Raw genomic sequence first — 16,934 nt, forward strand, 5'->3', positions numbered from 1 at the left:
CTTCAGTCTGGAAAATTAATAAATTTTGTATTCCAAATGTAGGACTCCTATTTTCTACAAATATTGATTATAACTATAATATCTTTACCCTTTTAATTTCTCAAATTTTAAAACCAAAATAATGAACAAACACAAACACAATTCCTTTTTCTGCAATAAATTCCAACCCAAAAAAAAAAGAGTATGAGAAAAAGGCATTACGTGCACACACTGCAAAACAAGATTGCCACCTTACCTGCAATAAATTGCTGGAATCTGTCCTATGAATATATATGATGGAAATCAAAACTGTACAAAAAAATCCCAAATGATTGATCATGCCATATTGGCACAGTAAATCATCATGAGAAATAAAAGTAGTGGTCATAAAAAAGAGTATATTTTAATTTCATGTATATATAATGCCTTGTCCACATACACAATACGTACGCCTAGTATACAAAATATGTACATACATAGCAACAAAACTGGATCATCACTCAAAGTCAAAATTTATCCTACCGAATTAATTAATCAATTAACCATCGGCTTGCTTTGGATCCAAACAAAGAGACTCAAAATCATAACATTACTTCAACATATATAAAATAAATCCTAAGGTTCAAGAAAACCCTTGTAGACTTGTAGTGTATTGTAACCAAAGCTCCAAAAAAAGTTAATAATAAAAAAAAAAAGGAAGCATGTACATTAATAGGAGGCCTAATTTAGGGAGATCTCCAGCTTTGCAAGCCAAGATCATTGTGCTTTCTTGAAGGAGCAGAGGCAGGGATCCATCTCTTTGGCATGAAATTCAAGAAATGGCCGCTTGAATTTGGCTTCACTTTGAATGCATTCACTGATCTTGATGATGCGTTGCAATGGCCAAGTGCCAAGATCAACAACACTAGCACCCTCTTCCACCTATTCATTTTGATGAGATTTTTGGTTTGGGCTAATTGGGAGTTTCTATTTAACAAACATGGGTGGTTTGTTTGCACAATCTATGCATGTGTGTCTACTAGAGAGAGAGAGAGAGAGAGATAGGGATTGGTTTGAAGTTTGAATAAATGGAGAAAAAAGGAGTCCTTGTTTCTTGTAAAAGATAGAGAGAGTTGGAGAAAAGCTAGCTTTTTGAATGAGTCTAACTGGCTGATTACTACATGGAGGAAATAGGGGCATGAATGAAATGATTAAGAGAAATGGGAAGGTGATAGAAAATATATGAATTTGAAAAGGTCTTTTTAATTTTCTTTATCAAATAAAGAAAGGGAGGTATGGTATGTGACTATGTGTATGTGTTTGTGATGCTATGGTTAGGTATTTAGGGGTGTGTTATGTTTATGGTCCCAGTCATATTAATGGCCAACCAAGGTATTGGCCACTGTTGATTTAGGTCCCTATAATAGGGAAGATTGTCTCCCTTTTTTTTTCTCTCTTGCCACTTTTCAACTATTTATATTGTTTTTCTTTATTTGATAATCTATATGAATAGACATGATCCAGAGTGATCCTCTTTTATTATAGAATATTGCTTTGGACATGTAGTACAATTCTTGATTGCTTCAACATTAGTTGTTCCGAATGACCATTAAATACCACTACTCCATTATTCATACTATATTTTTTTATTTAATTAAATTAAATTATTGGATTATTGCATTTACGCATTCTCCCTGCCTTATGGCCCATTGGGCGCCTTTAACTCGGACTTGTGCTCACAGTCGTGTCCTCACTCAGACCACTCGATCCTCTGTTGGATGTGCTCTTTGACTGCTCTAATCCGGCCCGATCCTCGTTGTCCGGCCACTTTTCACAAGCATGCACCTTCAATTCACCCGAACTATGAGGGTTGAGGACCTTGAATGCCCATATGATATTTTGTACTGTAAATTTAATTGTATTGGGCAAATTAAAATCAAGATTTTAATACTTTGATTCTTAAAAAACCCGTGCATAGTCAAAATGGATTATTAATTCTGACCATTGCGATATCGCTTGTTGGTTTGGCTTTGAAAATATTGTTTTAAAAGTTTTATGTATTGAACGCATTAAATAGGTTAGTACTATAATGAAAGAAGTAGAATAGTGAGTGCATATATATTTATAGAGGATAGGGGGATGGTCAATAAACGTACAATTTTGAAAGGACTGCTTTGGGTTACATAGAAATACTATTGAAGTACTGCTGCAGAAGCCTCCCCTTTATATCAGGAAACAAGCTGCCCCATGCCCAAATTTTTCATTCCTGTGTTGCTGATGTTATGATTTATAAAATCTATGCAACCATAAACATGCAAAATCGTCACTTTCATAAAAATATGCATTATAGTAGTAAGTAGTATGTAGCCATGTTTGCATTAATGACCTACTCCTATTTTTAATTTCTTAGATGTGTACGTCTGTGCATTGTTATTTTTTTATTAGATCATTTTTCGTAGTGGTAAGTGTCAAGCAACATGTGGCCGGTGTTAGTCTCTAATAGGCATAGTTTAGAGATAACATGATTCTATTTTGAATTTTATGGTTAGTAAAGCTACAAAAGTATTGTAAATGGAAGCTGACTTAATCGCATTTAATTGATTTCTTTCTTATTGCTATTCTAAATTATCTGTTTTATTTTTCCTTCTTCTGCATTCTCCCTCAAATTTAGTAACGTGATCTTCGATACTCAACTTACAAAAGTATGGAATCTACTTCAGTAGACCGTCTACCTTTTAAATATTCCTTCTTTCCAAAGAACATCTCATATATAAATGCATCATTGAAGTATATCACATTTCGAAGAACATCTTCAAAATATTTTCTCATGTGTGCGACGCATATTATCTTTCTCTATCGGTCAATATTGCTCCTTCGTCAATTTTAGTCCATGATTCATCGCAATTGTTCGATAAGTTGTCTTAAAATTAAACATCTATGTCAAAACAAAGATGTAAAATCTATTCTTTTAGTAGAAATTTTTCTGTGTCATGATCCATTCATTACATACTCCCTCCGTCTCATAATAAGAATCACATTTGTCATTTTGGTCTGTCCCATAATAAGAGTCACACTTTATTTAGTTAGTATGTCCTACATTTCACCAACTCACTTCACTCCTATTTTATTATAAAATCAATATTAAAAAGTGGATCGCATATTCGACTAACTTTTACAACCTACTATTTTTCACATTTCTTCTCATGAAATCTTTGCCATAACAAGAGTGAGAAAACTAAAGCTAGAACAACAAATTACTTGTCAAAGATTAAAAAGCACATCATCATACCAACTCCAACATCAGATTAAATAAAAATAAACAACACATACAATTCGATCAAGAGCCTTGCCACCAAGGGTGATGGCCTAACACCTAACACCTAGTCTTATAAGCCTATAGACCACCCCCACCACACCCTCCCCTTCGATTTTTCAACATAAAAACAGCCCCCACTCCCCACCCCACCCACCTAACACCTACTCTAGCCTCTAGCTTCATTATTCCGTATCAAAAAAAATGCATGGTGATATCGCTGCATTGCATAACACTGTAGATTATATATGTCCCAAATGGCACATTTATAGCAAAGTTGGAAATATCAATTTTTCCTTACAGTGAGTTGGGGCGGATATTCACAATTTAATAGTGATGTGACGTGATAAATTAATACTCCATCCGTCCCTAGATAAGCGAGACGCTTGTTTTTCGCACTCATTTTGAGAAAATAATGTATAACATAGTTGGAGTGAAAAGAAAGTAAAATAAGAGAGAGAATTGTTGTTTATTTTTGTCATTTCAGTCCGTCCGTAAAATATTATCCACTTTGCTTTTTTTGCATTTTTGATAAATGGAGCTCAATTTCTATTAACTCATTACACTCACATTCTATTATAAAACTAATAGCGTTATATAAATATTGAACTCATATTTCACTAACTTTTCTACTCACTTTTCTTCACAGTTTTTAAAACCTGTGTTGAATCAAACACGGACAAATATTTTGCGGACAGAATGAGGAATAACGATAAACATTCAAATTAAAGTTTGAGGTGTTATTTCTTTGCTTTTAAGTTGTGTCATTTTATTAAGTATGATATTAATAGCAATTTTGGAGCGAATTATCACTATTCTTTATAAGTTGCTTAAAATACGATAGCTAATAGATCGTCACATATTTAAAACTATTAACTCCTAGTTCTTACCCACATTCTGACGTACTACTATATAAGTACTACAGTAGTAATTTTCCATTATCTGCATGCGAGATAGAAAACTATGAGAACCATCCTCTCACCTAAGTTCTAAAACGCTAGAAAATTATTTTCTTCTCAAAATGTTTAGAGTTGGCTAGCGCATACATTCTTCAATTAATAATTAGCATTTAATTTATTGAAACTCGAAAAAGTCATCAAATTGTGACAAAATTACTCTGCAAGCGCCACCCGGTCGGGTCGGGTCCAACTCACCCGATCGGGTCCAACGGCCTCCACCCGCTTACACTACCTAGACGGGTCATTCCTTCTGGCCCGCTGACACTTCCACCTGGATTACTCCAAACATTTTCCGAAGTCATAACCTACCAGAAAGGCTTATTGTTCTCGCCCTAATACGTGGTCATTTCTATCATTTCCGCTGCTTCACCATTGTTTTAATTATTTCTATTTACCCTATGGAAATAAACCCGAAGCAAAGTGTATTGCAGGATGCCTAGCTGCCTTCCCGCTTCTTTTCAATCTCCCAAAAAGCAACTGTTTTTTATTGGTTGCATGCAATTAGATCTTCATTCATATCCTCAGCATGGTTTCCTCTACGGCATACTTCATGGGTGGGAATCTTCGCTTCATCGGAAATTTGGATGTTATCGAAACCTAGGGGCATGGGCGGATCGAAATGGAAGGGACAAGGCATGAAATTAATCTTTAAACATTTTGCTATTGAAATTTATTGAACATAAATGATTGTAAAAATGCCCCTAAACTCATAACTGTATAAATATAAGATCAATGATCATGTGCTTGGAACCTTTAAGGTAACTACATACACTTCGAAAAATTGACTCTCAATTGAATATTCTCATACATATGAATCTGCCCATCTCAAATCTTTCTGCAGCAAGGCTTAATGCCACAGCACGTGCTTCCCTGCACTGAGTAATGGACCGTCTTTCCATCAACATGTCTCTGACTCAAACCAGCTCTAGTTCCTGAGGACCATGCTGAAAATAGAGCATCGCTGACTTCCTGAGAGAACCCGTTACCACTAAGATCCAATACTTTTAACGATCTTGCCATTTTAACAGAAGAAGAAAGCTGCTGCATGGGCCAACTTTCTTGATGAAGAATCATGTTTGGGGATGCGTGCTTGCTACTTTCTCCAGGACCAGATGATGTAGCTCGCGGCTCTTCTAGCCCATCTTCACTGTCAGCAACTTCGAGCTGGTTTTCGCTTGGGTCTAAGGCAGACATATCTTGAGGCAGAGCATCAACTAGCTCCGGTGAAGCAACATTCAACGGGTCGGGATCGGTTTTGGCTGCTGGTGAAGAGTTATACCCTTTTTCTGACGGTCTGCAGTTGATTGTTAGAGCTTCAGCTTCATTTGGATTGATATTGTCAGCCAGGTTGAGTTCTTCAAGAGTGCGATTCTCGGATAGGGCTTGAAGCATGTGAATGACACCTTCAAGACCTAGTTCACATTTGCAGACCACCAGAACCCTTAAACAAGACTGCGGATTGCGGAGTAAGGATGACAATTCATTGCTTCCCTGTGTTGGTCATTCACTCCAGAATCGTTAATACAAGAGGAGTAACCCAAATACTAAGAAAAACATATATTGTAGGAATGCTACAACTGTATATTAGTCAATCCATTTACATATGTTACAGAATATACACGAAGCTAATTTTCTTTCCTTGTAAATACATACAAAACTGCTTTATAACTTCAATAATACTCCTTACAAATGATTACACAAATATAGCTATAGAACAATTGCATCAAAACAACATCTTAGGAGCTTGCGTTAACAGTGAGTTTTATCAAAACTAGCTCTAAGATACACTAAAGCTTCAAAAAGTTGAACTGGGGAAAAGGCCAGGGGCAAGCTATCTAGATCATAAGAGCACTTTCCTAGGATTTTGTGGGGAATTTGTAGCAACATTTAAAAACCTAGGCATGTAAAGTATCCACCACCATCACAGAAGACAGGCAGATGGCCAAGGTCAGAAATAAAATACTTACAGAGGTCAGTTCATGTTGAACGAAAGTTGCGAATCCGGTAATCATTAAGTTTTATTCAAATTTCACAAGAGACAATGAGGTGCAAGAATGATATTAGCTGGTAATTTATCCAAGATTACCTTATTCACAAATAAAATTCAATGACAATACCTCTTTTCCTGATGTTTATGTCATTATGTGATCAGCTATTAAACATCAACTGGCATTCCGAAATAAACCCAAGCCAATAACTCAACTGAAAGGATACCTCTTTCATGATTGGATTTCCACCAAGATTCAATTCAAGAATACCACAAACCAAGGATGCTTCATCTTTGAGACCAACAATGTAGTCACAAGTAAGTGCACAATTTGATAGATCTAGCCTGACCAGTTCCTGAGTGTCCTTGGATAATGGTTTGATCAACTGTAATGCACCTTCCTGAAAGCATCCTCAAATTATTAGATTATGCATAAAGGTCAGTATCACAGTGAAACACCCATAAAAAATTATGGAATACTATTATGGCCTGCAGAAGGTTCAGTCTAGCAAATTAAACCTAGCCAAACTTCATTGATGACGAGGCAAAACAAATGGTCTAGGCAAGGATTACAGAGTTTGGTCACAAAGATAAAAGGTCAAAGAGATTTCTTTTAACTTTTATTACAGAGAGCAATTGCATAAATTTATAAAGATGCATTAATTGCGAAGCATGAAAACACATTAATTATAAAATTAATAAATGATAGTTCCTGTAACCTGACACATAAAATGGATGAGTAACTCACAGTTCCAATGTTAGTATGTCCCAGTAGCAACCCAGACAAGCAACAATCCATGGCAAGTTGGCAAAGGCTATCAACTACTGGCTTGCTGAGCTTTATCCCATTTAGACTGAGCACTTGAAACCTAAAAATACCATATCGTTTGTTATCTGCATCAGACAATTTATAAAATACAAGAAAGTGGGAATGAGTAGATAAGCAACGTACCAGTTGGTGGCACTGAGTTTTTTCAGAAGATTAATTACTGCATTGCCAGATACAGGGTGATTGTGTCCTGTTGAGCAATATAGAGTTTTCAAGTTTTTGTTCAGTTAAGTAAATCATAAAGGTGTCATGAAGCCATCAATTTCGTATATAGAACCTACCTATAAAGAGATGCGTAAGTGCCGATTCAGAATCCAAAGATTCAGCAACTTTTTGAATTGTTCTTGATGTAACAGAACAGTTCTCTATGTTCAAACTATAAAGAGCTGCAAAAACAGAATTCACGTATGACTAATGGAGGATATAAGAATCTCTACAAATCAGGCGAAATCTTTAGCATTCAGATTTAAGATATGTTTATTTGAGACATCAGAACTCAGGTATCTTCTCAAAACATGAAAACCCCAGTCAAAGACGATCTTACTATAATACTGATTTCACCTTTGCAGTTTCGGAGGATGGTTGAGATGTAAGAAGCACAAGCATCAGTCAAAGGGTTTCCAGATACATTGAGAACTTCCAGTCGTGCATAGAGCACGTGGCATTCACAAATCTGCGAAGGAAATGGGCAATAGGTTTAAGGGAAACACATAGAACTGATGAAATAGCCTGCCAACAACATAAAAAAAACTAGATTCCAACAAAACAATTCCATGGAGAATAATTTTCAGGTAAGGTTTAGCAGTAACATAGCTGATAGGATCCTAGCTTCGGTTATTTGGCAGCCAAAAGGACAGCACGTGGTCTCAGCTCAAGACAAGATCATGGCGCAAGAAGACCCTCGAGATTCGGATGATGCGGTCAAACTTATTGGCTACCTGAAGGCCGAAGTCGCAGCGTTATGAAGGTGAGATATTCTCGGAGGAATGAACAGGTGCAGACGTTCCGTTTGGAGAAATCTGGAATGGGTGAGGTGCACAGGGCCAAGGAGTATGTGTTGGCTGAGAGACATGACTGAAAAGTTTAGAAGCTTTGGAGTCTTATCTTATTTTGGTTTCTTTAATTTTTTAATTATAGCTTTTGTAAGTTTGTAATAAAGATGAGTATAAGTAGGACATATCTCCTTAAGATATCAGAGCTTGGAAGACCTTTGAGACTTGTTTTGTCTATAGATAGGCCTAGGTAATGTTTGAAGAGTAAAGTCCATTTCGATCCCTCTACATGGCAGGGTTTTTTTAAGTCCTAAACTATGTGTTATCATCGTTCGGGTCCTGTACAATATGACTCTGGTCATGTTAGGTCATTTTTAGACAGCCATTAAAATTTTAATGGTCTCATAGTTGCGGACCATAACCAATTTACACATATGTTTAGGAGCAAAAGTGGACTTTACTCATTGGTGGTCTCGCGCACCGCCTGAAACAACCGCAAACATACTGTTTAGGACACAAATCCAAAAAAAGGTCATATGTTGACGACCAAAAATAGACTCTAGTCATTTTTGAATTATATAAGTCTTTTATTTTTATAATATTTTATGCAAGTTCTTGAGTGTAACTCTTGAATTTTCTTTGTTATGATTCTTGTATAAAAGTGTTCAATTCATAATAATTTTATCAACTTATTAAACGAACTTTCATCGCTCACCGCCACCATTTCCCCCCTTGTTCATTGCCATCCGAAGCTCCAAGACGTTAAGTTATCAGTTCAACGTTTCCTGGCTGAGTGCAGAAGCTTCCAGCCCGTATTCCGTTACGCAGGCTGACTGTTCGTAGATAGAACACGCCCACCGTTCAATCAAATTCCAGTTTGTATATGTTGGTTTTAAACCTCAGAAATCAGCTTTCATTGTTCACCCGACCTGCCATGAGGAAGATTCTTGGGCTACATTCCTAGTCTCCTAACGAGGATTGTGATCAATTGCTGTAAGATGATTACATCAAATCAAGTGCTTCTAACAGTAGCCTATAACAATGTCTAGGAATTTTGAAGTATAAGCATTCTGAAATGACTTTTCCTTTTTGTTTAAAAGAGTAAGAGGCAGCTTTAAAGAAAGGTGACAGGTTTTGGTGCATGAGCATACAGATGTGTTCGCTAAACCATTTGAAATACGTAAAAAATCCTGAATATTTGTTTGATAGTAAGAAATTCAAGACCTGAAACAAAGCAGCTGGACCAAGACAATTGTTGTGCAGATTCAATATAAGACCACCATAATTTTGTCCTGATGACATGAACACTTGTCTGAGGTTCTCAACAGTGAGATTTCCTGCAAAGGTATATTTCCAATTACAGTAAAACATAAGTTTTTTAACAAAAATATTTTCAGTGCCCAACAACGTGCATCATAACATTTTTTTGGCACTTTATTTATAAAAATGAAGATCAGGTATTCTTTTGGCAATGTCCAAAGATTATAGATCAAGCACAGATCTCATTTACCTAATAGATTATGAGACAGGTCCAAGCCTGCAAGTGTTTTGTGCATTTGCAGAGCATTCAACAACGGTGCTACTGATACATCTCGCAATTGGCAATCAGACACTAAAATTTCATCCTCCGATACCTAATAAAGAGTTAATAAAGAAACTGGTAATATTGGCTTATTTGTTTAATTTTATCTAGATCAGCAAAATCAAATGCTCATTTCATCAACCCGCCCCCGCCTCCGCCCCCCTTTATTTGAAAAAAAATGAATGTAAAGGTTACCTCTAAGTTGTACAATCTCCGCAGCACTTCCAGATTAGGCTGTTCAGATAGTAACTCACAGCAGTCTATGTACAGTTTCATCACAATTTTTGGTACCATAACTGATTAAAATGGGATGGGACATAAAAGATCAGACACTTGTTATAGCACTAAGACAATTACAAAAGGATGAGAACTTTTGTCTAAGGTTCGGTTTAAAACTATTCTGTGCACATTAGACCATGCAAAAGCATTCAAATGATTTATTCGAGTCACAAGATACTAGCACCAATTGTGCACTATGATATTTACTATCAGATACAATCTGTAAGGAGTTCTGAATTAGAATTTAGAACAAGCTCGAGCAAGCTCTTATCGTGGTCAGGATGAACTTTAAACCCATATTAGGTGAGCAAATGAGGTGTATTAGGTAACACCTATACTTTTTTCCTATTAATAAGGACATGATTATAATCTGATTATTGGACCATCGGCATAATGGCATATATGTATCTATGAGTAATGGTCATGCTCTAAGATGTATAATTGTTTAAACTCTTTCCAATTTAATTAGGCTTGCAATGCATAGCAACATTTGATCCAGACAAGGAATATGTGAGGGCAATAGATGAATGAAATGAAAAGGAACCAGACAAAATGCAGGAAACAGTTATTTTGAGCCTAAAGATTTACCACCAACAGAAACCTCGACACAGATCTTCTCTGGAGCAAGGTTGTTAAAGTTGTATAATGTTTCCATAGATCCAAGAATTTTCTCACCACACTGCATATGTTGAATTACTGGCACCAGTCCTGCTGATATGAAACCAAACAGGATATAAGCAGCCTATTTAAGCGAATCCTCAACCTATGGAACAAAAACTGTGATATAGCAATAATTATTTCAACAACTGCACACATAAAAGTTGGTTATGCGAGTAGTAAAATGGTTCTCATGCACAGGCTTATAGTATTGTCCTTTCTGACAATTAGAACCTTCATCTTTCTGGATAATTGGCATAAAATTTTCAAACATCAAAGATTTCAGATAATAAGTACATTTATCGAACAAGCTGTGCCTTTGACTGGATGACATACAAAGAAGTTACTAACATAAAGCAGGATCAAAAGACAGGGCTTTCGCTTACCATAGACCCAACATTATAATATATGGTCATACAGAAAATGTAAGAAATTAAACTAAAATCAAACCAAGATTTTGTCTGTACCTCTTGACCTCTTTTCTTGTGAGAGCTGTAAATAATAAAAGCATGCCAAATCAACCTTCATCTGCTCTATGTTGAGTTTACCATCAATTAGATACATGTTTGGGTCCATGTATACCAATTCTTGATCAATTTTAAACAAGATATGCTGCTGCAACACAGTATCCAAGTGACAACAATTAGTTAGAAGGATGCATTTGTAACACTCCAAGAACAGCTCATTGTTATAATCAACAACCTAACCCTCTAGACATAACATTCACCAATTACGCATTACATGTACATTTATTAATGGTCCTCTCATGAGATACAAAAACGCCATTTGCTATGAGAATCCGGAATTTTGAAATTCAGTCTAGGTCCATAATTTTAAACATTGAAAACGTAAAAAAGATGTAACTGTTTATTATCACAAATTTACAGCCAAAAAACATGGAGTGAGTATAGAAAAAAAGGAAAATAAGCAAATTTCACATTTTTCTTAGGATACTCACACAAGATTCATCAGAACAAACATGTCGACCCTTGGAGATTTCATTTTGCAATAAGTTGGAGGAACCAATGGAGAAGCTGTTTATGTTTCTGTGAGTTTTTGAATCGCCTACATCAGCACAGGATCCAGTTATTCTAGAATCATTGGCGTGGTTGGATTTAGAACCATTGGATTTGTGTGAGGAGGTGCTATGCTGAAGATTGGCAGGAATAGATTCATCAACTGTACATCTCGAAGCAACAGGTGAAACATCCTATAGAACACCAGAACTAATATTTGAGGTTTGATCAACTGAGAGAACGAAGATATTGATTCAGTTGTAAGAGTTTATTACCTGGACTTGAAGAGAGGGAGCATCCTTTTTGTTCACTGCAACCGAAGGGACAAGATAAATATTTTTTCTCGAATAGATGACTTAAGATTAAAATAAACATGACCACTCCACGAGGCTTACGTTCATCAGAAGTTGCAATGCCTTCCACGAAACACCTGCTACTTATTCTGTCTGAGCGAATGTTATCATCATTTTCTCCTTCATCGTCAGACAGAATGATGCGTACACGCTTTCGGTTAACTGTAAGACTACCAGAGGATCTGGATAAGCTCCTTGCAGGAGATCCACATGGAATGGAAGAAGCAACAGGTGTACTTCCACAAGTGGGTTTTTTCTTTCTCTTGCCTTTTGTAGATCTAAGTAGGGACATCAAAGTAATATCTTCCTCCGATTCATCGCAAGTGTCATAAGATTTTACTTCATGAGCATTGGCTTTATGTTCCTTTGGTGAAAAGCTACCATCAGACCCATCATCTGCTGATAGGTTATCCAACTCTGTTTGTGTCTCGGAACAGAAATCACCTGGAGAACCTCCTGGATGGATCTCAGCATCTTTGGATTGCTTTAATTTGTCAATTAAAATTTTTGCCGACCTGGAAACAAGCCATAGATTATTGAACACTCACATATTAGCTGAAGAGAAGGTTGCATTTGCAATAGGCAATCTTAAATACACATCAAGGCATAGCATATTCCCAGTGAAGTTTTTTCTAACGCTGACTAGGACTTGTGTCCAAAGTTGCAAAATAGGTAGCAGAACAATTTACCTTGCCTCGTCAGCATCATCAAAGCGAATCATGTGGCTGTAGTGCATATTTTCTAGGGCAGACAGCTGCAATGAAGATAAGTTTCCTTTAACAGCAATCCTGTCATAAAGAATAACAATCTTCAGCAGAAATGAAAGATTTACCTTTTAGTTACAAATCTTTCATTGTTAGGTGGAAATATTGTAACCAAAATATTTCGAATATTCTGTTCAGCCTGCTAAACATGTCAAGGACATTTAGTTCCGATATGTAAAAGCACGCCAGCGAAAATGTGAAAAATAAGGCTAGCTACCAAAGGAGAATGAAGCAATTGCAAGTAACTGATTGCTTTGGTGAGGCTACAATTGTCAGCAGCTTAAATCCAGTAAATTAATAGGTAACACCTCACAACTAGATATCTCCAAAGGCAATAGGGAATTTTTCTTTAAGATAATTACCTGTAACCCTCTCTACATGCGTCCAAAGCACCTGAGTAATCCCCAGTGCAGTCCAAAACATCCCCGATGTTTATCTTTGCCAGTGCTTGCCCCTGATGGCAATATTGTTTTGAGAACAAGTGCCAAAAGACATTTCAATTAGGTTGCTCTAGTTATTCAGATTCAGTAAAAGCTTCATTCATGTACTAATCATTAGAATCAAAACCTAATTCACAATCATTGTGCAATAAAAGAATGGAAGAATTGCAAGTTTAGTTTGCAGACTCCACACTGGAAAAATGAAGCTACTAATTCATAGGCATCACAAATCAAATCACCTCCAAGTTTCCAATCAAACGGTAAGATTCCCAGGCTTTTTGATACCATTTAAGAGCTTTACTGAATCTCCGGAGCTTCTGGTATGACTCCCCAACAACCAGAAATGAATCACTAAGTTTCTCCTTGTCACAAAGGTCATTTGCTATCCTCTTCTTCCTTTTACCATATTCACCAAGCTAAGAACAATTAAACATTTAAATATTAAAGACAGAACTATATATTAAGGATTATTGCTAGGATGAAAAAATTGAGAAGTAAAGGCAATATCCCTTTCACTGTTTATTTCAATAAAGGTTATTTTTCTCCACTCTGAAAAAGCTTCTGTTTTCAAGTAGGCTACAATGTTGTAACACAATCAGGACTAAAAGGTGATCATACTATTCGTTATGAAAACATTTGATGCATAAATGATGACAGTGAATTAAGAGTGACCATAGCAACATACTTTTAGCCAAGCAAAGATCATCCTGGATTTCTCGACAAGGCAATCAAGGGAAGAATTCTGTTTCAGTAGAAATTTCCGTTCGCTCTCTGTTCCTCTGGCCATTTCTGTATTCCTTTCGAGCTTCTTAAGGTTTAACTCTTCAGTTCTTATTTCACTCATCACTCGCATTGCTTCTCTTACAGTTGTGATATTTTGATGTATTTGTTCAGTCAGCGCAACCTCATCTTCCAATGTCCTTGCCAGTTCAAGCGCCTTTTTATAAGATGCAAGGGCTTCTTCATAACTTTGATTTCTGTAATGCAGCTCCCCGTGATTAATATAACCTTTCGCTTCCCCTTGACAGTGTCCAATCCGCTTGCAGATAACAATATCCTTTTTAATGTGATCACGTGCTTTTTCCCATTTCCTCAGCTCCATGTAAACATTTCCGAGGTTGTGGTGGAGCCTACTGCGTGTAGCATCACCCTCAGGGACTTCTTCTTCCTGACATATCTCCAATCCTTCTGTAAGAATCTTCTCTGCTGCATTCAAGTTGTCAAGATCAATTTCAAGCATTCCAAGGTTATTATGGGCATCAATGTACTCCTTTACAAAAGAAACTTTCTCGGAATTCGACTTCTTCTTTATAGTTTGTGCAAGTTCCATGGATAGTTCAAAATACTTCTTGGCATTCCGAATAGACAAGTGGTCATCGTCGGACTTCAAAAACATTTCATGGTAAGTTCGTCCGAGCTGCGTGCTAGCTCTTTGTTGCTCAATGAGGTCATCTTCATCCTTGGCAAGATCGAAATGCTTTTTCTGCCAAAATAGTAAGAAGAAAACCAAAATTATACTATCACCTAATTCTAATGTCAAATAACAGATTAAAATTAATCCCCGTTAGAAAATGCCCAAAATCAAAAGCGAGATATACAAGCAAACCATCACTTGTATAAACACCATTCAACAAGAAGCAAACTCAGAAAAATTAAACAAGGCAAAAAAGGAATTTTGCATCGCTCTTGAAATACCTGGAATTTTAGGGCTTCTTCGTAATCGCCGAGACGGAGGTGGAGCTCGCCGAGGGACTGACACGTGGCGAGCAGCTGCTTATGGGGCAGGTACCTAATGGAGACCTCGTAGTCCTTGCGCAGCCACCGGAGAGCCTCCACGTACTCGCCGCGATTCTTGTGCAAGTCGCCGATGAAGTTCGCCCAACGCGCCTCCTCCTGGCGATTCCCCTCCGCCTCCGCCGCCTTGTAAGCCCGCTTCGCAACAATCAGCTGCTGCTGCTGGCTCGACTCCTCTTTTCGACGCATTTTGCTGGAGAATCGTGATCAATGACTTGTATTCTGATTGCCAATTCGGTCGGCGGATTTTATTCTAGAGTATTTGTCAAGTGAAATTTTCCCGCCAACTATTTTTAGATTTTTGTTTCTGTGGTAATTGTGGTTTGGAGGTTGGAATTCGAGCAATACAACTGTGTATGTGCCCCAATGAGAAAATCTTACTCCCTGCAACCCCCAAAAAATTATGAACTTTGAATTCAACACGAATTTGAATAAGTAAAGAAAAAAAGTAAGAGAAAAAAAGATAGTGAAAATAATGTTAGTGGGAAGTGTGGTCCACATTATTATACTATCTCCGTCCTATAAAAGATGTCACACTTTCCTTTTTAGTTTATCCCACAAAAGATGTCACACTTCTATTTTTGGAAAAAGTTTTCTCTCACATTAATATAAAAATTATATTTTCTCTCTTCATATAACACACAAAACAAAACCTTCTAAAATTCTGTGTTATCCCACAAGTGTGACATCTTTTGTGGGACAGAGGAAGTAATAGTCGTCAAAGAGTATGGACTTTAGATTCGGCACGAATTTTAATAAAGAAAGAAAAAAGTGAGAGAGAAAAATGGTAGTGGAAATAATGTTAGTGGAGAGTGTGGTCCACATTATTATAATGGTATAAGTGTCGATGGTAATAATATAAGTTGTAAATAAAATGATTTGCATAGGTAGTATGTGGTTTGAATTTTTCTAAACTAGAAAGTTCATACTCTTTAGGGACGGACGAAAAAGGAAATAGTTCATATTTTTTGTGGATGGAAGGAGTATTAGTTTATTCTAAAGAGATAATTATATGATAATTAGTTATAATTATTCTTTTTAATTAAAATAATCTTATAATTCAATTTAAGATTATATTTTTGATATTTTTTCATCCATGAAACTGAACACCACCTAAATGTATTATTCATCTCGTCTTTGAAAAGTATGAACTATTTCTTTGTTAGTCTTGAAAAATATGAATTTTTTAATTTTGAAATAGTTAAATAACATATTACCCTTGCACATCATTTTATTTACAACTTATATCATTACACCATTTTATTAATGATGTGGAGTCCACTCTCTACTAACACTATTTACATTACCATTTATCTCTCTCTTACTTTACTAATTATATATACAAACTTGTGCCACAGTAAATATTCATACATTTTAGCGACAGAGGGAGTACAAACTTTGAGAATCGGCTTTAATACAACATTGATAAAATAAAAAGACAAATAAAAAGAAAAAAATTGGAGTGTTGTGAGTGAATAGTGAAACCAAACTAATATAAAAAAAAGGACTTTTATTTTGAGACGGTGGGAGTAAAAAATAAAAGAGTTAAATAAAATTGTGCATGTGTATTTATTATGGCTTGTTTGATTGGAGTGAAGACTGATAATTTTGGCACGACACGAAAATCCATTACGAACACGCACAAAATTAATAGATTTTGGTAAAATTTTATTGAAATCATATCTGTATCGGGTTGAGTCATTTGGAATTTGATAATTTTGGGATAGGTTTGAGTAACCCATTCAAAAGTAATGCTCCCTCCATTCACCAAAAATAGTTCCATTTGTGGATAGCACTGATTTTAATACAAAATTGGTGAAGTATGAGAGAGATTGAGATAAAATGGGTAAATTAGGAGAGAGAAAATGAAAATAAGGATAGAGTAAGAAAAATAAAGATAAAAAGTGAGTAATAAATTGAAGGTAATTTCTAATTTTAGTATGAGACTAATTTTGATTGACGGACAAAAATGGAAAGAGGAGACCATTTTTGGTGGACAAAAGGAGTATTA

At 36.1% G+C, this 16,934-nt stretch overlaps 1 protein-coding gene across 4 annotated transcripts; it reads right to left on the reverse strand.

The window, feature by feature from the left end:
* Nucleotides 1–4,871: 4,871 nt before the first annotated feature.
* On the reverse strand, nt 4,872–15,255 carry LOC125215429 (protein TONSOKU). 4 transcript variants are annotated; one of them, XM_048116847.1, is made up of 19 exons: nt 14,825–15,255; nt 13,815–14,612; nt 13,369–13,545; nt 13,052–13,143; nt 12,615–12,713; nt 11,968–12,440; nt 11,848–11,882; nt 11,515–11,766; nt 11,024–11,168; nt 10,488–10,610; nt 9,816–9,916; nt 9,549–9,672; nt 9,263–9,375; nt 7,608–7,719; nt 7,328–7,432; nt 7,170–7,236; nt 6,966–7,086; nt 6,445–6,618; nt 4,872–5,721 (listed from the first exon to the last, which is right to left on the reverse strand). In XM_048116847.1, the coding sequence occupies exons 1-19, from the start codon at nt 15,110–15,112 to the stop codon at nt 5,056–5,058; spliced, it is 4,065 nt and encodes a 1,354-aa protein (XP_047972804.1). In that variant the 5' UTR covers nt 15,113–15,255; the 3' UTR covers nt 4,872–5,055. The 4 variants fall into 4 exon arrangements, with proteins under 4 accessions (XP_047972804.1, XP_047972803.1, XP_047972801.1 ...); XM_048116846.1 differs by having other exon boundaries at nt 10,488–10,607; nt 11,024–11,171; nt 14,825–15,254; XM_048116844.1 differs by having other exon boundaries at nt 11,024–11,171; nt 14,825–15,254.
* Between the last annotated feature and the right edge of the window lie 1,679 nt (nt 15,256–16,934).

This window comes from Salvia hispanica, chromosome 3 (genome assembly GCF_023119035.1).
Source record: "Salvia hispanica cultivar TCC Black 2014 chromosome 3, UniMelb_Shisp_WGS_1.0, whole genome shotgun sequence".
In the NCBI taxonomy this organism is placed as follows: Eukaryota; Viridiplantae; Streptophyta; class Magnoliopsida; order Lamiales; family Lamiaceae; genus Salvia; species Salvia hispanica.